The sequence below is a fragment of the Anomaloglossus baeobatrachus genome, chromosome 6 (genome assembly GCF_048569485.1).
Source record: "Anomaloglossus baeobatrachus isolate aAnoBae1 chromosome 6, aAnoBae1.hap1, whole genome shotgun sequence".
Classification (NCBI taxonomy): Eukaryota; Metazoa; Chordata; class Amphibia; order Anura; family Aromobatidae; genus Anomaloglossus; species Anomaloglossus baeobatrachus.
In genome coordinates, this window is record NC_134358.1 from 546861238 (window position 1) to 546888626 (window position 27389).

General features: G+C 48.8%; 1 protein-coding gene across 1 annotated transcript in view; it reads left to right on the forward strand.

Moving 5' to 3' along the window:
• AKAP9 (A-kinase anchoring protein 9) overlaps positions 1 to 27389 on the forward strand; it is a 357327-nt gene that overhangs the window by 115635 nt on the left and 214303 nt on the right. Inside the window, exon 22 of the mRNA XM_075316166.1 lies at positions 13530 to 13738. Coding sequence (XP_075172281.1) covers positions 13530 to 13738 — 209 coding nt within the window. The remainder of the gene's footprint in view (positions 1 to 13529; positions 13739 to 27389) is intronic.

Genomic DNA, 27389 nt, shown 5'->3' on the forward strand with positions numbered 1-27389 from the left:
TACAGGATAGAGCTCAACTCTCGTCCTCCGACTCGTTTCTTCAGATGGAGTTGGGATCCCCGTTCCGCTTCAAGAACGTTGTCGTGGTCTTTACTCCAACTTGTTCGGGGTACCAAAAAAGGACGGATCATTCCGGTCCGTTCTGGGCCTCATTCTGCTCAACAGACACGTGAGAACCAGACGGTTTCGGATGGAATCTCTCCGCTCAGTCATCGCTTCGATGTCCCAGGGAGACTTCCTAGCATCAATCGACATCAGGGATGCTTATCTCCATGTGCCGATTACACCAGAGCATCAACGCTCCCTGTGTTTCGCCATCCGGGTCGAACACTTTCAGCTCGTGGCTCTGCCTTTCGGCCTGGCGACAGTCCCACGGGTCTTCACCAAGGTCATGGCATCAGTAATGGTGGGCCTACACTCTCGCACTCGGTGATCCCTTACTTAGACGATCTCCTAAGTCAAGGCACCCTCCCGGGTGGCATGTCAACACAGCCTGAACATTGCTCTGGAGACTCTCCAGAGGTTCGGGTGGATCATCAATTTCCTAAAGTAAAAATTGACACCGACCCAATCTCTGACTTACCTCGGGATGGAGTTTCATTCTCTCTCAGAGATAGTGAAGCTTCCGCTGGACAAACAGCATTCGCTGCAGACAGGGGTGCACTTTCTCCTTCGGGCCCAGTCTCACCCCTTGAGGCGCCTCACGCGCTTCCTAGGGAAGATAGTGGCAGCAATGGAGGCAGTTCCCTTTGCGCAGTTTCATCTGCGTCCACTCCAATGGCACATTCTCTGCAAATGGGACAGGAGGTCGACGTCCCTAGACAGGAACGTCTCTCTTTCACTGGCAGACAAGACCTCTCCTCAGTGGTGGCTTCTTCCCACTTCTTTGTCGAAACAAAAATCCTTCCTGCTCCCATCCTGGGCTATGGTCACGACGGACGAGAGTCTGTCAGGGTGGACAGCGGTCTTCCTCCACCTCAGGGCTCAGAGAACCTGGACTCTGACAGAGTCCTCCCTTCAGATCAATGTTCTGGAGATAAGGGCAGTGTAGCTAGCCCTAACGGCGTTCCAGCGGTGGCTGGACGGCAGGCAGATCCGGATACAGTCGGACGACGCCACGGCGGTCGCGTACATCAACCACCAGCACAGAGCGCTGGCGGCGGACGCATCAGTTCAGGACTGGTCGCAATTTCGACTGCCTTATGTATTTCCTCCTCTGGCGCTGCTGCCCAGAGCGTTCCTCAAGATCGGGTCCGACTGCCGCCGCGCCATCCTCGTCGCTCCAGACTGGCCGAGGAGGTCGTGATACCTGGATCTGTGGCACCTCACGGTGGGTCGACCATGGGCACTCCCGGACCGACCAGACTTGCTGTCTCAAGGGCCATTTTCCATCTGAATTCTGCGGTCTTCAACCTGACTGGGTGGCCATTGAGTCCTGGCTCTTAGCGTTCTCAGAGTTATCTCTATCACGCCTTTCGCAGAAGGTGGTATTCCTAGTGGCAGGCACATCACTTCGGAGAGTGTCTGAGCTAGCAGCGCTGTCATGCAAAGCCCCCTTCCTGGTGTTTCGCCAGGATGAGGTGGTTCTGCGTCCAGTCCCGGAATTCCTACTTAAGGTGGTATCCCCCTTTTCTTCTCAATCAGGATATCTCCTTACCTTCTTTTGGCTCTCATCCAGTTCACAATTGTGAAAAGGATTGCACTTGTTAGATCTCGGGAGAGCACTCCGGCTCTTCTTTTCGCACACTGCGCCCCTGCGCCGTTCTGATGCGCTCTTTGTCCTTGTCACTGGCCAGCGTAAGGGGTCGCAGGCTTCCAAGTTAACCTTGGCTCGGTGGATCAAGGAACTGATCCTTGAAGCCTACCGTTCTTCTGGGCTTCCGATTCCTTTAGAGCTGAAAGCCCATTCTACCAGAGCTGCAGGTGCATCCTGGGCATTGCGTCACCAGCCTACGGCTCAGCAGGTGTGTCAGCACTACCTGGTCGAGTCTGCACACTTTCACGAAACACTATCAGGTTCATGCCTATGCTGCGGCAGATACCAGCCTAGGTAGGCGAGTCCTTCAGGAGGCGGTTGCTCACCTGTAAGAGAGGGCCGTTTTTTCGGCTCTTTTTATCGAGGTATTCTTTTACCCACCCAGGGACTGCTTTTGGACATCCCAATTGTCTGGGTCTCCCAATGGAGCGACAAAGAAGAAGGGAATTTTGTTTACTTACCGTAAATTCCTTTTCTTCTAGCTCCTATTGGGAGACCCAGCACCCGCCCCTGTGCCCTTCGGGCTGTTGTTCTTTTGGTTCATGGTTTCAGTTCTCCGAACATCCTTCGGATTGAATTTACCTTAGACCAATTTATAAGTTTCCTCCTTCCTGCTTTGGCACCAAAACTGATGGGCCTGTGATGCACGGGAGGGTGTATAGGCAGAGGGGAGGGGTTACACTTTTTAAAGTGTAATACTTTGTGTGGCCTCCGGAGGCAGTAGCTATACACCCAATTGTCTGGGTCTCCCAATAGGAGCTAGAAGAAAAGGAATTTACGGTAAGTAAACAAAATTCCCTTCATTATTATTATTATTTTATTTTGACATGAAGCAATTCGCAGTTTTGACCCAGATTTACAACTCCGGGGAACAAGTGTTGGGGGGGGGGGTGACCCTGTTCTCTGAATAATTTTATTGCAGCTAGTGCGGAGGCGCTGGGACGCCCTGCCCAACCTGTTTTTTGTTTGTCCAGGAAGGATTGTGGTGTGTTGGCTAGCATCTTTCCATGAACACGTCACTTTTGTTTGTTTATTTTTCAAAAGAAAACCATTCAATTTATATATTGTTTCTTATTTTATTTTTTTCCCCTTCTTTTTTTTTTTTTTTTTTTATACTTTATTATGGGGTTAGTTCTCCTTGCCGGTGTTTTTATACTTTATTATGGGGTTAGTTCTCCTTGCCGGTGTTTTTATACTTTATTATGGGGTTAGATCTTGTTGCCGGTGTTTTTATACTTTATTATGGGGTTAGTTCTCCTTGCTGGTGTTTTTATACTTTATTATGGGGTTAGATCTTGTTGCTGGTGTTTTTATACTTTATTATGGGGTTAGTTCTCCTTGCCGGTGTTTTTATACTTTATTATGGGGTTAGTTCTCCTTGCCGGTGTTTTTATACTTTATTATGGGGTTAGATCTTGTTGCTGGTGTTTTTATACTTTATTATGGGGTTAGATCTCCTTGCCGGTGTTTTTATACTTTATTATGGGGTTAGATCTTGTTGCCGGTGTTTTTATACTTTATTATGGGGTTAGTTCTCCTTGCTGGTGTTTTTATACTTTATTATGGGGTTAGATCTTGTTGCCGGTGTTTTTATACTTTATTATGGGGTTAGTTCTCCTTGCCGGTGTTTTTATACTTTATTATGGGGTTAGTTCTCCTTGCTGGTGTTTTTATACTTTATTATGGGGTTAGTTCTCCTTGCCGGTGTTTTTATACTTTATTATGGGGTTAGATCTCTTTGCCGGTGTTTTTATACTTTTATTATGGGGCTAGATCTCCTTGCCGGTGTTTTTATACTTTATTATAGGGCTAGAGCTCCTTGCCGGCGTTTTTATACTTTATTATGGGGTTAGATCTCCTTGCCGGTGTTTTTATACTTTATTATGGGGTTAGTTCTCCTTGCCGGTGTTTTTATACTTTATTATGGGGTTAGATCTCTTTGCCAGTGTTTTTATACTTTATTATGGGGTTAGATCTCCTTGCCGGTGTTTTTATACTTTATTATGGGGCTAGATCTCCTTGCCGGTGTTTTTATACTTTATTATGGGGCTAGAGCTCCTTGCCGGTGTTTTTACACTTTATTATGGGGTTAGATCTCCTTGCCGGTGTTTTTATACTTTATTATGGGGTTAGTTCTCCTTGCCGGTGTTTTTATACTTTATTATGGGGTTAGTTCTCCTTGCCGGTGTTTTTATACTTTATTATGGGGTTAGATCTCCTTGCCGGTGTTTTTATACTTTATTATGGGGTTAGATCTCTTTGCCAGTGTTTTTATACTTTATTATGGGGTTAGATCTTGTTGCTGGTGTTTTTATACTTTATTACGGGGTTAGATCTCCTTGCCGGTGTTTTTATACTTTATTATGGGGTTAGATCTCCTTGCCGGTGTTTTTATACTTTATTATGGGGTTAGTTCTCCTTGCCGGTGTTTTTATACTTTATTATAGGGTTAGATCTCTTTGCCAGTGTTTTTATACTTTATTATGGGGTTAGATCTCCTTGCCGGTGTTTTTATACTTTATTATGGGGCTAGAGCTCCTTGCCGGTGTTTTTATACTTTATTATGGGGCTAGATCTCCTTGCCGGTGTTTTTATACTTTATTATGGGGTTAGATCTCCTTGCCAGTGTTTTTATACTTTATTATGGGGTTAGTTCTCCTTGCCGGTGTTTTTATACTTTATTATGGGGTTAGATCTCCTTGCCGGTGTTTTTATACTTTATTATGGGGTTAGTTCTCCTTGCCGGTGTTTTTACACTTTATTATGGGGTTAGATCTCCTTGCCGGTGTTTTTATACTTTATTATGGGGTTAGTTCTCCTTGCCGGTGTTTTTATACTTTATTATGGGGTTAGATCTCCTTGCCGGTGTTTTTATACTTTATTATGGGGTTAGATCTTGTTGCCGGTGTTTTTATACTTTATTATGGGGTTAGATCTCCTTGCCGGTGTTTTTATACTTTATTATGGGGTTAGATCTCTTTGCCGGTGTTTTTATACTTTATTATGGGGTTAGATCTCTTTGCCAGTGTTTTTATACTTTATTATGGGGTTAGATCTTGTTGCTGGTGTTTTTATACTTTATTACGGGGTTAGATCTCCTTGCCGGTGTTTTTATACTTTATTATGGGGTTAGATCTCCTTGCCGGTGTTTTTATACTTTATTATGGGGTTAGTTCTCCTTGCCGGTGTTTTTATACTTTATTATAGGGTTAGATCTCTTTGCCAGTGTTTTTATACTTTATTATGGGGTTAGATCTCCTTGCCGGTGTTTTTATACTTTATTATGGGGCTAGAGCTCCTTGCCGGTGTTTTTATACTTTATTATGGGGCTAGATCTCCTTGCCGGTGTTTTTATACTTTATTATGGGGTTAGATCTCCTTGCCAGTGTTTTTATACTTTATTATGGGGTTAGTTCTCCTTGCCGGTGTTTTTATACTTTATTATGGGGTTAGTTCTCCTTGCCGGTGTTTTTACACTTTATTATGGGGTTAGATCTTGTTGCCGGTGTTTTGAGCCCCACATCTCTCCGTATAGATGCAGAATTGGGGCTGGGCACACGTCTGCCCTCCCTGCACCGGCGTCCAGTGTTTTCCAGCAATGTCTCCTTATGCTGCGTTGCTTTTGTTCTGCGTGTTTGTGGATCCGCTACTTCGGTTTATCTTTGGCGGCAGCTGCTGGCCGCAGGATAGGAGGCTTTATATGTGATCACACAGGGAAATGTCACATCAATCATCCGCCTCGCCGCCTGTCCACGTGGCTCAGGACCTCCATTGTAGTGTCTGTACGCGCCCCCCCCCCCCCCCCCCCGCCCAATACATTTAATGATACAATATGTTAGCAAATTAAAATATATTCTAAAGGGAAACTAAAATCAGAAATAAACCTATTGTTTAATGTCAACTTTGAATACACATGCAATATTGCAAAAAAAAAGTGGCATTTTCTTTAGTTTCTGATATTTATTAAAAAAAATAATCTTGCAATTTTGGGGGGGGGGCACTGGGGCTTTTTAGATTCATGCTTCCTCTCCTTTCAGTAGAACAGACAGGAGTATAGCTTCTATACACAGTATCCAGCAGTCACAGTAAATTATTTCACAGCTCACCTCCTCCCTCTTCTGTACAATTCAGAAGGCAGGAGAAAAGCAGGTTTAAATACCGCGCCAAACCACAGGAGTCCAGATGGTGTTAAAAAATCCCTTTTTTTATTTTCTCAGGTCTACGCGTTTCAGGGACATATCCGTCCCCTTCCTCAGGACAATGTACAGAGAATACTATATCTATATATATATATAATATATAGATATATATAGATATAGTATTCTCTGTACATTGTCCTGAGAAAGGAGACGGATATGTCCCTGAAACGCGTAGACCTGAGAAAATAAAAAAAGGGATTTTTTAACACCATCTGGACTCCTGTGGTTTGGCGCGGTATTAAACCTGCCTTTCTTCGGCGCTCCATTGGGAGACCCAGACGATTGGGTGTATAGCACTGCCTCCGGAGGCCACACAAAGCAATTACACTAAAAAGTGTAAGGCCCCTCCCCTTCTGGCTATACACCCCCAGTGGGATCACTGGCTCACCAGTTTTTCTGCTTTGTGCGAAGGAGGTCAGACATCCACGCATAGCTCCACTGTTTAGTCAGCAGTAGCTGCTGACTATGTCGGATGGAAGAAAAGAGGGCCCATATGGGGCCCCCAGCATGCTCCCTTCTTACCCCACTTGTGGTTTGTAAGGTTGAGGTACCCATTGCGGGTACAGAGGCTGGAGCCCACATGCTGTTTTCCTTCCCCATCCCCCTGAGGGGCTCTGAGGAAGTGGGATCTTACCGGCCCCCATGCCCTGAGGCCGGGCTCCATCCACAGACCCAGTGAACCTGCTGGATACGGAGCTGGGTACCGTTCAGGGACAAGGCCCTGCAACTTTCAGGTACTCTGTGTCCCCGTACAGACAGGCACGCACACGCCAGACTTGCTGGGTGTGTTAGTGCGCCGGGGACAGTAGCGCTGCACGCTGGGGTTTGAGTCACAGCAGCTTAGCTGTGTGACTTCATCTGCTGGGAACTACCGCGCCGGCCACTCTCGGAGCGGCGGCGCGGCTGGGACTTGTAGTGCGCCGGGGACTTAGCGCCGACCGCGCTTTTACGGCGGCGGCGCTTATAAATTTAGTCCCCGGCTTTTGCGGCCTAGCTCCGCTTCGTTCCCGCCCCCTCCCTGTCAATCAGGGAATGGGACAGACGCTGTGCAATCGTCAGCGCCGAGGGCTGGAGCCTTATTTACATGCTCCAGCCCTCTCACTAGGCACAGTGGGACGCAGGTTTCCCGCTTTTGGTCTGAGCACGCCCAGGGCCCGCCCCCCCCTCCACAGGACGCCGGCAGCCATTCCTGCATGCAGTCTGGCTGGAGGACGGACACAGGCTCTGGGAGACCCAGACTAGGGATTTCTGGCGACCACACACCCGCGTTTAGCGGGCGGTAAGCAGCACATTAGTGCTGGCCCCACTAGTGCCACAGTGTTGTATTGGTGTACTTTTTCCTGTACCAGATATATATATATATATACTGCACTGTACGGTCGCTTCTTGGCTGTATACCCCTATATTGCTCTGAGGAGACAGCAACATGTCATCCACAAAACGCAAGGGTGCCAAGGCACGGGCTGTATACACTGCTTGTACAGCATGTGGGGCTAATCTACCAGCAGGCTCCAACGACTCTCATTGTGTGCAATGTCCAGTCCCAGTGGCACTTCGTCAGCCAGAGCCTATGGTGGTGGTAGCCCAGGCAGAGACGCCTGTGAACCCTGCCCCGGTGACGGGGACAGAATTTGCAGTCTTTGCTGATAAAATGTCTGTGACTATGACAAAAATCCTGGAGACCTTGCAGTCCAGGCCAGTTGCTCAGACCATGGACACTGCTGTGTCTATGCTCCCCGGTCCCCCTCAGTTGGAACTAATCCGTACTTCAAGGGGGTCCCAGGCATCACAGGCTGAGGGCTCTGACTCTGATGACAGTCCCAGGCCGCCTAAGCGAGCTCGCTGGGAGAGACCCTCCACGTCATCACGCGGGTCAGGGTCTCAGCGAGAAGGGTCTCTATATGATGAGATAGAGGTGGGTGATCAGGAGTCTGGTCCTGACACTGCACTCAATTTGGATACGCCAGATGGTGACGCCATGGTAAATGACCTTATAGCGGCCATCAATAGGCTGTTGGATATTTCTCCCCCAGCCCCTTCAGCAGAGGAGGCAGCTGCCCAGCAGGAGAAATTCCATTTCCTGTATCCCAAGCGTAAATTGAGTACTTTTCTGGACCACTCTGACTTCAGAGAATCAATCCAGAAACACCATGCTTATCCGGACAAGCGTTTTTCCAAACGTCTGAAGGATACACGTTATCCCTTTCCCCCTGACGTGGTCAAACGCTGGACCCAGTGTCCAAAAGTGGACCCTCCAATATCCAGGCTTGCAGCTAGATCCATAGTTGCAGTGGAGGATGGGGCTTCACTTAAAGATGCCAATGACAGACAGATGGACCTTTGGTTGAAATCTGTCTATGAAGCTATTGGCGCGTCGTTTGCTCCAGCATTCGCGGCCGTGTGGGCGCTCCAAGCTATTTCAGCTGGTCTGGCACAGGTGGACTCTTTCTTAAGTCCAGCAGTGCCGCAAGTGGCGTCCTTAACTACGCAAATGACTGCGTTTGCGACCTACGCTATCAATGCGGTACTGGACTCTACGAGCCGTACCTCAATGGCATCCGCCAACTCTGTAGTTTTGCGCAGAGCCTTGTGGTTAAAAGAATGGAAAGCAGATTCTGCTTCTAAAAAATGTTTAACCAGCTTGCCATTATCTGGAGACAGACTGTTTGGTGAGCAATTGGCGGAAATCATTAAACAGTCCAAAGGTAAGGACTCTTCCTTACCCCAGCCCAGATCAAGCAAACCTCAACAGAGGAAGTGGCAGTCAAAGTTTCGGTCCTTTCGAGGCTCGGGCAAGCCCCAATTCTCCTCGTCCAAAGGGACTCAGAAAGAGCAAAGGAGCTCTGATTCCTGGCGGACTCACTCACGCCCCAAGAAAGCAACCGGAGGTACCGCTTCCAAGGCGGCTGCCTCATGACTTTCGGCCGCCTCCCTCCGCATCCTCGGTCGGTGGCAAGCTCTCCCGCTTTTGCGACATTTGGCTGCCACAGGTCAAAGACCGGTGGGTAACAGACATTTTGTCTCACGGGTACAGGATAGAGTTCAGTTCTCGTCCTCCGCCTCGGTTCTTCAGAACTTCCCCACATCCCGACCGAGCAGATGCCCTTCTGCAGGCGGTGCATTCTCTAAGAGCAGAAGGAGTGGTGGTCCCTGTTCCTCTTCGGGAACAAGGACAAGGTTTTTACTCCAATCTCTTTGTGGTGCCAAAAAAGGACGGCTCATTCCGTCCTGTTCTGGACCTAAAACTGCTCAACAAGCATGTGAACGCCAGGCGGTTCCGGATGGAATCCCTCCGCTCAGTCATTGCCTCAATGTCTCAAGGAGATTTCCTAGCATCAATAGACATCAAAGATGCTTATCTCCACGTGCCGATTGCTACAGAGCACCAACGCTTTCTACGCTTCGTGATAGGAGACGACCATCTTCAGTTCGTAGCTCTGCCATTTGGTCTGGCGACAGCCCCACGGGTGTTCACCAAGGTCATGGCGGCAGTGGTAGCAGTCTTGCACTCTCAGGGACACTCTGTGATCCCTTACTTGGACGATCTACTTGTCAAGGCACCCTCTCAGGAGGCATGCCAGCTCAGCCTGAATGTTGCACTGGAGACTCTCCAGATGTTCGGGTGGATCATCAACTTCTCAAAGTCAACTCTGTTACCGACCCAATCACTGACGTTTCTTGGCATGGAGTTTCATACTCTTTCAGCGATAGTGAAGCTTCCGCTGGACAAGCAGCGGTCACTACAGACTGGGGTGCAGGCTCTCCTTCAAAGTCAGTCGCACTCCTTAAGACGCCTCATGCACTTCCTCGGGAAGATGGTGGCGGCAATGGAGGCGGTTCCGTTTGCGCAGTTTCATCTGCGCCCACTTCAATGGGACATTCTCCGCCAATGGGACGGGAAGTCAACATCCCTGGACAGGAAAGTCTCCCTTTCCCAGACGGCCAAGGACTCTCTGCAGTGGTGGCTTCTTCCCACCTCATTATCACAGGGAAGATCCTTCCTACCACCGTCCTGGGCGGTGGTCACGACAGACGCGAGTCTGTCAGGGTGGGGAGCAGTTTTTCTCCACCACAGGGCTCAGGGTACGTGGACCCAGCAGGAGTCCACCCTTCAGATCAATGTTCTGGAAATCAGAGCAGTGTATCTTGCCCTACTAGCCTTCCAGCAGTGGCTGGAAGGAAGGCAGATCCGAATTCAGTCGGACAACTCCACAGCGGTGGCATACATCAACCACCAAGGGGGGACACGCAGTCGGCAAGCCTTCCAGGAAGTCCGGCGGATTCTGATGTGGGTGGAAGCCACGGCCTCCACCATATCCGCAGTTCACATCCCCGGCGTAGAAAACTGGGAAGCAGACTTCCTCAGTCGCCAGGGCATGGACGCAGGGGAATGGTCCCTTCACCCGGACGTGTTTCAGGAAATCTGTCGCCGCTGGGGAAGGCCGGACGTCGACCTAATGGCGTCCCGGCACAACAACAAGGTCCCAACCTTCATGGCACGGTCTCGCGATCACAGAGCTCTGGCGGCAGACGCCTTAGTGCAAGATTGGTCGCAGTTCCGGCTCCCTTATGTGTTTCCACATCTGGCACTCTTGCCCAGAGTGCTACGCAAGATCAGATCCGACTGCAGCCGCGTCATACTCGTCGCCCCAGACTGGCCAAGGAGGGCGTGGTATCCGGATCTGTGGCATCTCACGGTCGGCCAACCGTGGGCACTACCAGACCGACCAGACTTGCTGTCCCAAGGGCCGTTTTTCCATCGGAATTCTGCGGCCCTGAACCTGACTGTGTGGCCATTGAGTCCTGGATCCTAGCGTCTTCAGGATTATCCCAAGGGGTCGTTGCCACCATGAGACAGGCTAGGAAGCCCACGTCCGCTAAGATCTACCACAGAACGTGGAGGATATTCTTATCCTGGTGCTCTGCTCAGGGAGTGTCTCCCTGGCCATTTGCATTGCCTACATTTCTTTCTTTCCTGCAATCTGGGTTAGAAAAAGGTTTGTCGCTCGGCTCCCTTAAAGGGCAAGTCTCGGCGCTATCCGTCTTTTTTCAGAAGCGTCTAGCACGACTTTCTAAGGTACGCACGTTCCTGCAGGGGGTTTGTCATATCGTACCCCCGTACAAGCGGCCGTTAGATCCATGGGATCTGAACAGGGTACTAGTTGCCCTCCAGAAGCCGCCCTTCGAGCCTCTGAGGGAGGTTTCACTTTCTAGACTATCACAGAAAGTGGCTTTTCTGGTAGCGGTCACGTCTCTTCGGAGAGTGTCCGAACTAGCAGCGCTGTCATCCAAGGCTCCTTTCCTGGTGTTCCACCAGGACAAGGTAGTGCTGCGCCCCATTCAGGAGTTTCTCCCTAAGGTGGTATCCTCTTTTCATCTTAATCAGGATATCTCCTTGCCTTCCTTTTATCCGCATGCAGTTCATCGGTATGAAAAGGATTTACATTTGTTGGATCTGGTGAGAGCACTCAGAATCTACATTTCCCGCACGGCGCCCCTGCGCCGCTCGGATGCACTCTTTGTCCTTGTCGCTGGTAAGCGCAAAGGGTCGCAGGCTTCCAAAGCCACCCTGGCTCGATGGATCAAAGAACCAATTCTTGAAGCCTACCGTTCTGCGGGGCTTCCGGTTCCATCAGGGCTGAAGGCCCATTCTACCAGAGCCGTGGGTGCGTCCTGGGCATTACGACACCAGGCTACGGCTCAACAGGTGTGCCAGGCAGCTACCTGGTCGAGTCTGCACACTTTCACCAAACATTATCAGGTGCATACCTATGCTTCGGCGGACGCCAGCCTAGGTAGAAGAGTCCTGCAGGCGGCAGTTGCCTCCCTATAGGGGAGGGCTGTCTTTGCAGCTCTAACATGAGGTATTTCTTTACCCACCCAGGGACAGCTTTTGGACGTCCCAATCGTCTGGGTCTCCCAATGGAGCGCCGAAGAAGAAGGGAATTTTGTTACTTACCGTAAATTCCTTTTCTTCTAGCTCCTATTGGGAGACCCAGCACCCGCCCTGTTGTCCTTCGGGATTTTTGGTTGTTTTTCGGGTACACATGTTGTTCATGTTGAATGGTTTTCAGTTCTCCGACGTTACTTCGGAGTGAATTTGTTTAAACCAGTTATTGGCTTTCCTCCTTCTTGCTTTTGCACTAAAACTGGTGAGCCAGTGATCCCACTGGGGGTGTATAGCCAGAAGGGGAGGGGCCTTACACTTTTTAGTGTAATTGCTTTGTGTGGCCTCCGGAGGCAGTGCTATACACCCAATCGTCTGGGTCTCCCAATAGGAGCTAGAAGAAAAGGAATTTACGGTAAGTAACAAAATTCCCTTCTTTCTCCTGCCTTCTGAATTGTTTCACCGCTGTGGGACCGCTGCCTTCCACGTCATGTACATGCTCTAAAAGGGGTTGTGACTGGCACAACCCGACCAGGTGAGTGTTCCTGCGAACATTCACCCCCACTTGTTATACCGGGTAAGACCCTATTTGCGCCTTATCTCTCCACAGCTTCTCTCCTCTTATGTACAATGACATATTACACCCCTATACAGTGTGTCCACCCATATCCTGTCCACCGCCATTAACTTGAGAACGGCGGCAGCTATAGGCATTGTAAGGAGAAGGAGGAGGTGAGTTGTGACATCACCTATTGTGAATAGTGGATTCTGTGTTATCTGTTGTATACAGTGTGTCCACCCATATCCTGTCCATTAACTTGAGAGCGGCGGCAGCTATAGGCATAGAAGTGGTGTCTAGGTATAGTAAAGTAGCCATTCGCTATGCAATGAAACCTCCTATAGCGCCACCTGGTGGAAAACAACGGAGTTAGCATTTTTATCTCAAAAACGGAACGAGAGAGAGAAAAAAATGGCTACTTTACTATACCTATTGCGTTACAAAGTTGTAGGGCATCATCAATTCAATATGAATCGACACCTTGCATACATAAATGCTATGCCTGGTTAAAAAGTGACAGACCGAAAAAAAACCCCTATAGTTTTAGGAACAATTAAGGACCTTATATCATATTTATTGCTTTAAGTTCTAATTATTCCCAGGTTCGGCAGCTCCAATTTCACCCCTTTGCTGGTTATGGGACTGGTGATGTATGTGAAGGGGGCTGGCTGACAGGAGGCTTTAAATAGCAAGGCAACCCCCTCCGCTTTCCCTTTTGTTCTGTAAACGGAGAAGGGTTTTGGTTTAGCTATTGAAATGAGTCAGTGAGCCCCCTTCTTGTACAGTTCTGGACTAATGCTGACGCAAGAAGCTCTATCCTGTACTGGAAATTAACCTGTGATCATTAATTTAGACACAATTTAATTGTTTTCACCCCTTTTAAATGATAAAATCCTGCCTCCCTGCAGTCACCACTAGAGGGAGCTGAAGGCGAACAATCCATAGAGCTCTGTTATAATCCTGTCTGCAGTGAGTTTCTTTGCTCCCCCTAGGGGTGACAACAGACCGCATCAATCTTATACTTTTTTGATACCTCTAGCCGGTTATTTCCGATTTATATCTGCCTTTTAATTTTCTTTATAGCTTGTTATTAGCCTAATTATGTGTTCCTTGTAAATTTCTTTATAGGAAAAGTCTGAAGAGAACCAATAAACACCTACTGAAGATCCTGCTGGAGGTTGTGAAGACGACAGGCGCCGTAGAGGAGACTATAGGGCGCCATGTTGTCGGCTTGCTGGACAAATCTGGAAGACATCAGTCAACTTCCAAAGTGCACGTCTGGAGCGCCGAGGCCGGGGACCGGGAAGTGGCGTCTCCTTCCTCCATCACGGTGACTGGTAAGGCATAAATTTAGATTTAAGTATATAATATATATATATATATATATATATATATATATAAAATATATATATATATATTATAAATATATTATCAATATATATATATATATATTATAAATATATTATCAATATATATATATATATTTTATAAATATATTATAAATATATATATATATTATAAATATATTATAAATATTTATATATATATATATATTATAAATATATATATATTATAAATATATTATAAATATATATATATATATATATAATATAAATATATATATAATATAATAAAATATATATATATTTCTTTTTATATATATATATATGTATATACATATATATATAATATATATATATTTTTATATATATATATATATATATTTACTTTGACTTTTATCCTTTTGATATTTTTCAATCACGGTCTGGTGTTTATTTTTATATGATGGTAAGGTATACATTCATTCGAGATAGATAGATTATATATATATATATATATATATATATATATATATATATATATATATATATATATATATATATATATATATCTCTATCTATGGGGCAGACTAAAAAAATTGCCCTTTTCCGTCACCTGGGCTCCACAGTCTTCCCTAAATTAAGGGGTGGAGAGGTGTAAAGAATAATAATATTTGGAGAGAGCAGGCGTCATGTAATTTGGGTGAGGTTTGGGGAGAGTCACCGGTCGGTGGCGTCCGTGCGGAGGCTGAATCACCCTTTAATCACTCCTTCCTCCTCGTTAGTGCCGGGGATGGAGTGCTGGGACTTGCCTGGTACTCTGCAGACTCTGGAGAGAGGACATTAGGGCTCCTCCATTGTGAGTGGTACCCCCTTGTGTCCATGTTGACAGACAGGGAGGCGACACATTATAGCATGGAGGTAGCAGAAGTGTCCAAATAATGGATGAGTGCCAAAAAAAAGTGTGCCCATCAGGAACAGCATTTTCTGCCCCCCCCCCACCCCCAAATAAAGGTGTCCCCCCCCCCCCCCCCCAAATAAAGGTTCTGTTTCCTGAAGGAGCTTTTTGAATGGTGCACCTTCCAGCTGGTGGAGAGGAGGACTGATTACCATACTTTTCCCCATGGAGCATTGCCTGGAGAATCCCAAAACCAGGCATGGAAATCCAATACTTCATCTTCCCACGGGGTCTAAGGCCTTGTGCACAAGTTGCGGTTTTTTGCTGCTTTTTATGGGCGCAGTTTGTTGCCCAAATCTGCATGTATCCTTATCCCAGCAAAGTCAGGAGTGCTGTGCACACGTGTTTTTTTTTTTGCAGTTGTGGGTGCAAAAAAATAAACAGCATGTCAATCGTTGGTGCTTTTTTTTCTGTTTTTTTTTTTTATTATTTTCTTTTGCGTTTTGTATCCCCTCAAGCCATTAATGCCACAAAAACACAAAAAAAGCTTGGCACAAAACCGCAGCAAACAAAAAAAAAGTGCATGCGTTTTTTTGCCACAAAGTGCAGTGTTTGGTGCAGAAATTTCTGCACCTAATCTGCAGCGTGTGCACATACCCCAAGTCTCGATTTTCTGAGGTGGTGTGCACACATTGCTGCTTTTTTTTCTTGCAGTTTTGGGTGCAGAATGTAAATTTTTGGTGGTTATTTTTCCCTGCATTTTGTATCCCTTCCAGCCATTGATTTCACACAAAAACACACTAAAAACGCATGCGTTTTTTGGTGCATTTTTTGCCACAAGGTTCAGTTCTGGGTGGAGAATGTGTGCACCTAATCTGCAGCGTGCACACATACCCTAAATCTGATTTTTTTTTTTCCCCACAGATAAAGTATAATAAACCAGGTTTATGCAACTTTGCGTGGAAACTTCAGGGCCTAAAAACAATGATTTCCCCCCCTCCCTCCTAGATTACATATCGGCTTCCCTTCTTTTATGGCTAAGCAACTTTTAAAATTTGGGTTTCACCTCTGCAGACCCTCTCTATTATGTACTCGGTGCATCCTCAGACTTGTTCTCCAGCATGTCCCACAGATGATCGATCGGCTTAAGATCTGTGGAATTTGGAGACCAGTCATCATCTCTGTCATGTTTCTGCAGTGTGTCCAGACCATTGTCCTACAGAGAGACCACATCCATTAGGTTGCAAAGTATCCATCATTGGGGCAGTGGCATAACTAGAGTTCGATGGGCCCCAGTGCAAAATTTGGACCTGGGCCTCCCCCATCCCTGCCACTCTCTGGGTACAGGATAATTACCGTGACACGTGGCTCTTTCCCTCAGCACCCAGCTTGACCATACTCAGATATTCCTCTTTCCCTCAGCACCCAGCTTTTCATGTTCTGATATCCATCTTGTCCTCAGCACCCAGCTTTTCATGTTCTGATATCCATCTCTTCCTCAGCACCCAGCTTTCCAATGCTCTGCTCTACATTTTTCCCTCAGTATCCAGCTTGCCCTTGATTTTAGTGTGGGAAAGCTGGGTGCTGAGGGAAAGATATATAGCAAAACATGGGAAACTGGGTGCTGAGGGAAAGATGTATAGCTGAGCATGGGAAAGCTGGGTGCTGAGGGAAAGCTGTTTAGCAAAACATGGGAAAGCTGGTGCTGAGGGAAAGATGTATAGCAAAACATAGGAAAGCTGGATGCTGAGGGAAAGATGTATAGCAAAACATAGGAAAGCTGGATGCTGAGGGAAAGATGTGTAGAAAAACATGGGAAAGCTGGATGCTGAGAGAATGATGTATAGCAAAACATGGGAAAGCTGGTGCTGAGGGAAAGATGTGTAGAAAAACATGGGAAAGCTGGATGCTGAGGGAAAGATGTATAGCAAAACATGGGAAAGCTGGATGCTGAGGGAAAGATGTATAGCAAAACATGGGAAAGCTGGATGCTGAGGGAAAGATGTATAGCAAAACATGGGAAAGCTGGGTGCTGAGGGAAAGATGTATAGCAAAACATGGGAAAACTGGATGCTGAGGGAAAGATGTATAGCAAAACATGGGAAAGCTGGATGCTGAGGGAAAGATGTATAGCAAAACATGGGAAACTGGGTGCTGAGGGAAAGATGTATAGCAAAACATGGGAAAGCTGGTGCTGAGGGAAAGATATATAGCAAAACATGGGAAAGCTGGGTGCTGAGGGAAAGCTATATAGCAAAACATGGGAAAGCTGGGCGCTGAGGGAAAGATGTATAGCAAAACATGGGAAAGCTGGTGCTGAGGGAAAGAGACAAGTGTCAGGGTAATTATCCTGTACCTCCCTGACTCACAGGCCCCTTAGCGGGTTTGTGGCCTGCTGCCAATGGTGATACGCCACTGACTAAGGTCCCTGGGCCCGATTGCAATTGCAACCGCGATTGTTCCGCCCTTGCATGGGGGGTAGATGATCTGTACATTGTTGGGTAGGTGTTCACATGATGCCAGAACATGAGGTTTCCCAGCAGATCACTGCGCCATCACACCGACTCCCCCGGCTCGTCTTCTCCTAGTGCATTTTGGCGCTACCTCATACCCCGGTAAGTGATGCACATGCTCCCGACCGTCTGCATGATGGAAAAGAAACCTGATCCATCAGACCAGGCGCCTTCTTTTTTACTCCATGGTCCTGTTCTGGTGATCACGTGAATTCCTTCCTTGCACTACTTTTGGTCGGTACTAACCTCAGCGTCCTGGTACCTGCCGACAAGCTCGGCTCTTACCCGATTCCCTTTCCTTCACAGTTCGGGTTTGTCAGATCCTTACACTTTGCCCATTTTCTTACTTCTTGCAGCACAAAAAATTCAAGAGCTGAGGTGCAGTAATATAATCATGAAGGCAGTGTTATTCGGGGCATGTTCGGACCTGCGCTTTAGTAATTAGTGACTGACCTTACAGCGCCCTGCAATAACGGGATCTGATTTTGGCAGCGTTCTTAGCGGAAATATACAGGAAATTATATTGCAAAAGTTTCCAGATCTCCCCAGTGAAATGAGCACTAGGTTATTATTCCAGGTGAAGTATCACAAGTGTAATGACCGGGTGTCGTAAACGGGCGTGTGCTCGGGTGTTAGAGCCTCGGAAAGTAAAAATACTTTCAATATAATTTCTTCATGAGTTAGAATATCGCTGCTTGCTGTCATTGTATGGCTGTAGTGCAGAGGAAAACTAGCCCTGGTGTCATGCTCGCTGGGCAAGAACTACCGTGTTTTCTTTTTCGCTCCTAATTGGGAGACCCAGACAATTGGGTGTATAGCTATTGCCTCTGGAGGCCACACAAAGTATTACACTTAAAAGTGTAAGGCCCCTCCCCTTCTGGCTATACACCCCCAGTGGGATCACTGGCTCACCAGTTTTGTGCTTTGTGCGAAGGAGGCAACACATCCACGCATAGCTCCACTGTTTAGTCAGCAGCAGCTGCTGACTATGTCGGATGGAAGAAAAGAGGGCCCATACAGGGCTCCCAGCATGCTCCCTTCTCACCCCACTTCATGTCGGAGGTGTTTGTTAAGGTTGAGGTACCCATTGCGGGTACGGAGGCTGGAGCCCACATGCTGCTTCCTTCCCCATCCCTTTTTACAGGGCTCTGGGTGAAGTGGGATTCTATCGGTCTCCAGGCACTGAGGCCGTGCTCCATCCACAGCCCCTGGTACTGCTGGACATGGAGCGGAGTATCTTCAGGGACATGGCCCTGCTACATGGAGGTACTCGGTGTCCCTGTGGGGACCGCGCAGACACACGGCAGCACTGCTGGGTGTGTTAGTGCGCCAGGGACAGCGGCGCTGTCCGCACTAGTGCCATCGCACACCACAGCGTTGCTGGGTGTGTTAGTGTATTGGGTGACTACCGCGCTAACGCCGCTGCCGTGTTTATTTAAGGCGCCGCTGGGAGTTGTGGTGCGCCGGGGACTTCCGCGCCGGCCAGCACTGATATGCCGGCCGCGCTTATTAACTCGAGTCCCCGGCTTCTGGGCCTAGTCTCCCTTCGTTACCGCCCACAGCCCTGACAGTCAGGGTAGGGGCGTGACGCTGCATAGCACAGCAGCGCTGAGAGCTGGAGTATGTTTTGCATACTCCACCCCTCTCACTGTGTGCACTGTGAAACCGGATTCCCGCACTTTCTCAGGCACGCCCACGGCTTCCTTCTCTACAAGGACGCCGGCAGCCATTAGTGTCAGTTTCTGTACGCTACAGAGACAAGTGTGGAAGTCCCTGGCATTCTGATAGTCACACAATCGCTGTAACAGGCGTTAAGCAGCACCTGTGGTGCTAACCCCACTAGTGCAGAAGTGCACTTATAGATATGCTTCTACTATATACATTGCACTGTTTGGTCGCACGTTGTATATACCCTCCTGGATTGTGCGGAGGAGTTATCAGCATATTCTCTGTGTAAAACAAAGGTGCAGAACCACATGTTTTTCTATGCAGCCGGTACAGCATGTACGGCTATACGGCCGGCAGGTTACATAGACCCCCATTGTATCCAACTCAGCCGGAGTCTCTGCTAATGGCCAGAGGATGAGGACGGTGTCTGCAGTATTTACTGACAGATTTTCTGAGACTATGGCTATGATACTAGAAGCCTAGCAGTCCGGACATGTCTCTCACAACATGGGCACTGTTGAATCATTGATCCATGGCCCCCCTCAGTGTGAACAACTAACAGCTCCGGGAATGTCACACGCATCCCAGAGTCACGGCTCTGCACAGACGTCAGTCCCAGACAGCCTAAGCGGGCTCACTATGAGCGGCCCTCGGTTTCATCAGGGTCCTAGCAGAAGGACTCTCTGTGTAATGAGGCGGAAGTAGCGGCTCAGGATTCTGATCCTGAGACCGCTCTCAATCTGGATACACCTAATGGTGACGCCATAGTGAATAATCTTATAGCGTCCATCAATAGAATGTTGGTTATTTCTCACCCAGCTCCTCCAGTGGAGGAGTCAGCTTCACGTATTTTTCTGGACCACTCTGCTTTCAGAGAGGCAGTCCAGGAACACCACACTTATCCAGATATGCGCTTCTCCAAACGGCTTAGGATACACGTTATCCCTGCCCCCTGACGTGGTCAAGGACTGGACCCAGTGTCCCAAGCGGCATCCTCCAATCTCCAGGCTTGTAGCTAGATCCATAGTTGCAGTGGGAGATGGAGCTGCACTTAAAGATGCCACTGACAGACAGATGGATCTCTGGTCTAAATCCATCTATGAGGCTGTCGGCGCACCGTTGGCTCCAGCATTCTCACCCTTGGGGCACCCCAAGCTATTTCAGCCTGTCTTACACAGATTGACACGGTTACACGTACATCTGTGCCGCAGGTGGCATCCTTAACCTCTCAAATGTCTGCATTTGTTTCTTACGCGAGTCAGGTTGCCCTAGACTCTGCGAACCGTGCGGCAGTAGCCTCCGCTACTCCGTGTTTTTAAGCAGAGCCTGGTCTGCTCGTTAAGTGAATCGAAGGCAGATTCTGCTTCCAAAAAAGGGTGCTTAACCAGTTGCCTTTTTCTGCTGACCGACTGTTTGGTGAGCGTTTGGATGTAACCATTAAACAGTCCAGGGGTAAGGATTCATCCTTTCCTCAGCCCGGACACAACAAACCCCAACAGAGCAGGAGGCAGTCGGGGTTTCGGTCTGTTCGACGCTCGGCCAGGTCCCATTTTTCCTCGTCCAATGTGGACTCAAAAGGATCAGAGGAGCTCAGATTCTTGGCGGGCTCAGTCACGCCCAAAAAAGAGACAGTCTGAAAACCCGCTTCCAAGGCGGCTTCCTCATGACTTGCGGCCTCCTCTCTCCGCATCCTCGGTCGGTAGCAGGCTCTCCCGCCTTGGCGATATTTAGCTGCCATAGGTCAATGACCGTTGGGTGTGAGACATTCTGTCTCACGGGTACAGGATAGAGCTTACTTCTCGTCCTCCAACTCGATTCTTCAGAACTTCTCCACCTCCCGGCCGAGCCGCTGCTCTTCTGCAAACAGGGTGCACTCTATAGGCAGAAAGAGTGATGACCCCCGTTCCTCTTCAGGAACAAGGTCACGGTTTTTACCCCAAATTATTTGCGGTGCCTATAAGAACGGGCCGTTCCGTCCCGTTCTAGTTCTAAAACTGCTCAGCAAGCTCGTGGACACCAGGCGGTTCCGGATGGAATCCCTCCGCCATGTCATCGCCTCAGTGTCCCAAGGAGATTTCCTAGCATCATTAGGCATCAAGGATGCTTATCCACACGTGCCGTTTGATCCAGAGCACTAGCGTTTCTACGCTTCGTTATAGGAGACGAACACCTTCTGTTCGTAGCTCTACCTTCCGGCTAGCGACAGTCCCACTGGTCTTCGCCAAGGTCAGGGCAGCAGTAGTCACAGTCCTGCACTCTCAGGGTCACTCTGTGATCCCATATTTAGACGATCTACTTGTCAAGGCACTCTCTTAGGAAACATGCCGACACTGCCCGAACGTTGCGCTGGAGACTCTCTAGAGTTTTGGGTGGATCATCAACTTGTTAAAGTCAGATCCGACCCCGACCCTATCGCTAACATATCTAGGCATGGAGTTTTCATACTCTCTCAGCGATAGTGAAGCTTCCGCTAGACAAACAGCATTCACTACGGGCTGCAATCTCTTCTTTAAGAACCAGTCGCACACATTGAGACGCCTCATGCACTTCCTACGTAAGATGGTAGCAATGGAGGCAGTTCTTTTCGCGCAGTTTCATCTGCGTCCACTACAATGTGACATTCTCCGCCAATGGGACGGGGAGTCGACCTCCCTCAACAGAGTCGTCTTTCTTTCTCAGGCGGCCAAGGAATCTCTACGGTGGTGGCTTCTTCCCACCTCATGGTCAAAAAGAAGGTCCTTCCTATCCCCATCCTGGGCGATAGTTACGACAGACGCGAGTCGATCAGGGTGGGGAGCAGTTTTTTCTCCACCACAGCGCTCAGGGTACGTGGACTCAGCAACAGTCCACCCTTCAGATCAATGTTCTTGAACACAGAGCAGTGTATCTTGCCCTACAAACCTTCCAACAGCAGCTGGAAAGCAAGCAAATCCGACTTCAGTCGGACAGCTCCACAGCGGTGGCATACATCAACCACCAAGGAAGACCGCGCAACCGACAAGCCTTCCAGGAAGTCCGGCAGGTTCTGATATGGGTGGAAGACACGGCATCCACCATATCCACAGTTCACATCCCAGGCGTGGAAAACTAGGAAGCTGACTTCCTAAGTCGCCGGGGTGTGGCCGAAAAATATGGTCTCTTCACCCGGACGGGTTTCAGAAGATCTGGCGCCGCTGACAGAGGCCGGACGTCGATCTAATGGCGTCACGGCACAACAACAATGTGCCAGCTTCATGGCACGGTTTCACAATCATCGAGCTCTGGCGGCAGACGCCTTAGTTCAGCATTGGTCGCAGTTCCAGCTACCTTATGTGCCACCTCTAGCATTGTTGCCCAGAGTGCTGCGTTAGATCTGGACCGACTGCGGCCGCGCCCTCCTCGTCCCTACAGATTGGCCGAGGGTGTTGTGGTTCCCGGTTCTGTGGTGCCTCACGGTAGGCTAACCGGGGGCACTACCAGACCAATCAGACTGGCTGTCTCAAGGGCCATTCTTCCATTTGAATTCTACGGCCCTCAACCTGATGGTGTGGCATTGAGTCCTGGACCCTAGTGTCGTCAGGGTTACCTCAGGACGTGGTTGCCACCATGAGACAGGCTAGCATACCAACGTCCGCCAAGATTGACCACAGGACGTGGAAGATATTCTTATCTCAGTGCTCGGCGCAGGGTGTTTCTCCCTGGCCGGTTGCATCGTCCATGTTTCCTTCCTTCCTGCAATCTAGGTTGGAAAAAGGGTTGTCGCTCAGTTCCCTTCAGGGACAAGTCTCAGCGCTATCTGTATTTTTTCAGAAACGACTTCCTCAGGTACGCACGTTCCTACGGGGAGTTTGTCTTCTCAGCACTCCGTACAGGCGGCCGTCAGAGCCCTGGGATCTGAACAAGGTTCTAATTGCTCTCCAGATGCCACCTTTCGAGCCTTTGAAAGAGGTCTCCCTTCCCGCTTTCTCAGGAAGTGGCCTTCTAGTAACGGTCTCGTCTCTTGGGAGAGTTTCCGAGCTAGCAACGCTCTCATACAAATCTCCCTTCCTGGTCCTTCACCAGGACAAGGTAGTTCTGCGTCCGATTCCGGAATTTCTCCCTAAGGTGGTATCCCTCTTTCATATCAATCAGGATATCACCTCACCTTCTTTGTGCCCTCGTCCAGTCCATCAATTTCAGAAGGATTTGCATCTGTTGGTTCTGGTGAGAGCACTCAGGTTCTACTTCCCGCATGGCGCTCCTGCGCCACCCGGATGCACTCTTTGTCCTTGTCGCTGGTCGGCGTAAACAGTCGCAAGCTTCTGAATCCACCCTGGCTCGGGGGATCGAGGAACCAATTCTTGAAACCTACAGTTCTTCTGGGCTTCTGGTTCTCTCAAGGCTGAAGGCCCATTCTACCAGAGCCGTGGGTGCATCCTGGGCATTACGGCACCAGGCTACGGCTCAGCAGGTGTGTCAGGCACCTACCTGATTGAGTCTGCATACTTTTACCAAGCATTTTCAGGTGCATACCTACGCTTCGGCAGACGCCAGCCTAGGTAGATAAGTCCTTCAGGCGGCGATTGCCCACCTGTAGGGAAGGGCTGTTTGACGGCCCTATCACGAGGTATTCTTTTACCCACCCAGGGACTGCTTTTGGACGTCCCAATTGTCTGGGTCTCCCAATTAGGAGCGAAAAAGAAGAAGGGAATTTTGTTTACTTACCGTAAATTCCTTTTCTTCTAGCTCCAATTGGGAGACCCAGCACCCGCCCTGTTTTCTCGGGGTTTTTTCTGTTTTTTCGGGTACACATGTTGTTCATGTGGTATGGTTCAGTTCTCCGATGTTTCCTCGGATTGAATTGGTCTTTAAACCAGTTATTGGCTTTCCTCCTTCTTGCTTTGGCACTAAAACTGGTGAGCCAGTGATCCCACTGGGGGTGTATAGCCAGAAGGGGAGGGGCCTTACACTTTTAAGTGTAATACTTTGTGTGGCCTCCAGAGGCAATAGCTATACACCCAATTGTCTGGGTCTCCCAATTGGAGCTAGAAGAAAAGGAATTTACGGTAAGTAAACAAAATTCCCTTCTTTTCAAAAATCTGCTTTCCCCCAAAAATAAGCCCTAGCAGCGATTTTCAGCATTTTCGGAGCAAGACTTAAATATAAGCCCTAGTCCTGGATCAATAATAAAGTCTCCGTGCAGCTAAAAAGTTAAAGATACTGCAGGACACTTCATTATAGACAGCGGGCACCCCGTAATCACACTCACCTGACGCTGAGCGGCAGGACCTGCCGTGATCGCACACCCGCACACATCCAATATCACACACAAACATCGGATCATACACAGACTCACCACATCCAGCGACACTGATTTCTTCTAGCCGGCAGCATCCTGGGAGGCAGTGCAGTGGAGCGCAAGAATGCTTGCTTACAGGACCTGCGGGCCAGACACATGACGTCCTCCCATTATTTCCTGACTCCAGAAGTATTCTGCAACGCTGCATGAAGTGAATGTGTGTGTGTGTGTGTGTGTGTGTGTCTGTGTGTGTGTGTCTGTGTGTGTGTGTCTGTGTGTGTGTGTCTGTGTGTGTGTGTCTGTGTGTCTGTGTGTCTGTGTGTCTGTGTGTCTGTGTGTCTGTGTGTCTGTGTCTGTGTGTGTCTGTGTGTGTCTGTGTGTGTCTGTGTGTGTCTGTGTGTGTCTGTGTGTGTCAGCGTCAGCCAGCGTGTGTGTCAGCGTCAGCCAGCGTGTGTGTCAGCGTCAGCCAGGGTGTGTGTCAGCGTCAGCCAGCGTGTGTGTCAGCGTCAGCCAGCGTGTGTGTCAGCGTCAGCCAGCGTGTGTGTCAGCGTCAGCCAGCGTGTGTGTCAGCGTCAGCCAGCGTGTGTGTCAGCGTCAGCCAGCGTGTGTGTCAGCGTCAGCCAGCGTGTGTGTCAGCGTCAGCCAGCGTGTGTGTCAGCGTCAGCCAGCGTGTGTGTCAGCGTCAGCCAGCGTGTGTGTCAGCGTCAGCCAGCGTGTGTGTCAGCGTCAGCCAGCGTGTGTGTCAGCGTCAGCCAGCGTGTGTGTCAGCGTCAGCCAGCGTGTGTGTCAGCGTCAGCCAGCGTGTGTGTCAGCGTCCGCCAGCGTGTGTGTCAGCGTCCGCCAACGTGTGTGTCAGCGTCCGCCAACGTGTGTGTCAGCGTCCGCCAACGTGGGTGTCAGCGTCCGCCAACGTGGGTGTCAGCGTCAGCCAGCGTGGGTGTCAGCGTCAGCCAGCGTGGGTGTCAGCGTCAGCCAGCGTGGGTGTCAGCGTCAGCCAGCGTGGGTGTCAGCGTCAGCCAGCGTGGGTGTCAGCGTCAGCCAGCGTGGGTGTCAGCGGCAGCCAGCGTGGGTGTCAGCGGCAGCCAGCGTGCGTGTCAGTGTGAGCGTCAGTCAGCCAGAAGTAGTGGAGGACGGCTAGCAGTACCCACACCCACCGGAGATCACAGGGAGGACCTGGGAGCCATGCAGATGTCCGGGTCTGGTAAGTATGAGTCTCCTGGGAAGTGGGGGGGTCTGCTTTTTTGGGGGGTAAACTTACACCCAACCATGTTTCTCCAAAAATAAGACCTCCTCAAAAATAAGCCCTAGTGCTTTTTGGGGGGACAAAAAAAGTATAAGATAGTGTCTTATTTTTGGAAAAACACGGTATATTACTGCATCCACTGGACCAAAGGGAACGCTCACTTACCTGAAAGAGTGAACTGGATCGGCTGCTGAGTCTTCATACGCTGGTAAGCATCCGGCTTAGGGCAGCCCCAGGGGCATCTGCGGCACCCCAGTAGCTGGTGCCACAGACACGGTACAGTCCCTGGTAGAACAGGCCGCAGCAGCAGACAGAGTAGTGGATCCGCCATGTAAGGATCGACGGATGGATACAGCAACAGCGACCAACGTGCATACTTACGGCAGCTTGTATCGTGACAGACAGCCGGCGTAGGTGGTCGTAGCAGCAGTAGATAAGCAGTACACTGCAAAAGAGGTACAAATCAGCAGCAGAAAGAAACACAATATTAGCATCAGCAGCGCTGTGGACCTGAGAATTAGCAACGTAACTAACTCATTTGCCCAGGCACCTCCCTTAAGGGAAAAGTGCCTTAAATATCTGCAGCCTCTTAGCAGAGCTGAGAGGTCACTCCTGGGTTAGGGCGCACTGGCCCTTCAAGAAAAGGGGCGTGTCTGTGTGCACAACCTACGGGCAGTTCCAGGATGGAGACAACAGTATGGAACCGAAAAGGCGAGACAGGTGAGAAGAGGGGAGGGGGACAGGACAGTGCGGGGTCGCCGATATGGGCGTTACATTTGGTCACACAAGTGTATGTCACTATTGACGTGCGTGTTCCATCGTAGAACTCAATCTGCCTACTTAATAAATGAATGGAAAAAATATATATTATTAAAATATTACATTATTCATCCCACACAGTGAAAAAAAAATGTCTGCATACAAAAATAACAGAGGAAAGTTATCAGCTCACCACAAGAGCCAGGGTATAAGGCCCATGGGACACCATATGAAGAGGCAGGTGCACAGATCCACGTGGCTGGCGTCCACGGAATGAAAACAATGAAGAAGGTGAAAATCCAGCATCGGGAGAAAACGCTCGTCTTTCTATCGAGTAGTTAAAACATGGGAAGTTTAAAATACAGTGACACTGACTGGTTTCAAATGAGTAAAGACCCTGTCCGAGACGCGTCAGTGTCACTGTATTTTATAGTCACCACTACTCAAAAGAAAGAAGAGTTTCATTCCATGGCTGGATTTTCACCTTCACTGTACATACAAAAATGGAAGACTTTTTTGGTATTTTTTTTTCTAATTTCTTTCTAATAACAGGCACATTGGAGGTCTATACAAAGCTGGAGTCACACTTGTGTGTGACTCACACGAGAATGGTATCATCTGGACCGGCCGCCGGCTCTCCTGACAAGAGCATGACAGTTGCTTAGAACTACATGAAGCGGACATGCTCCTTTCAGGGTAGCCGGCGTCCGGTCCAGGAGGTGCGAGACGATCCTCGCGCGAGTCACACACAAGTGTGACACAAGCCTAAAAGGTATTATTTTTACATTTTGTGATGTGTCCCCCCCCAGCAATACCACTACTTCCATATTGAAAACTTACTGACCGGTCCCCTGCTAGAGTAGCATTTGAGTAGCTAAGCAATGTGTTACTAAACCAGCAGAACACGGCGCGTTTTATCCTCTTAGCAAGTACAGGCATGACTAAATAATCAATTTCTTGAGTGATTTTTACAGCTGCTCACTGAGCCGACATGAATCACTAATGTGCATCCCGGGAGCCGCATCTTCCTCTCTGTGCAGGAACGTTCAGTCCTCCACATTAATGATCAATACTGGGAACATGGATACAACCAGTGTCATGTTTATGTCAGTTTTCCCTGATCAAGAAAACAAAGGCAATGGTCATTCTTGTAACATTACTTATTCTCTTTAAAGAGGAACTGTTAAAGTGTGGTCCTGTTCCAAGAATAGGAAAGGCATTCAAAAACCCCAGCCTTAGACGTGTACTAAACTGTGCAGACGGATATGATTGGAACAGGTTTTAAAGGGACCAAGAAAATGCAATAAATGATACACACACACACACACACA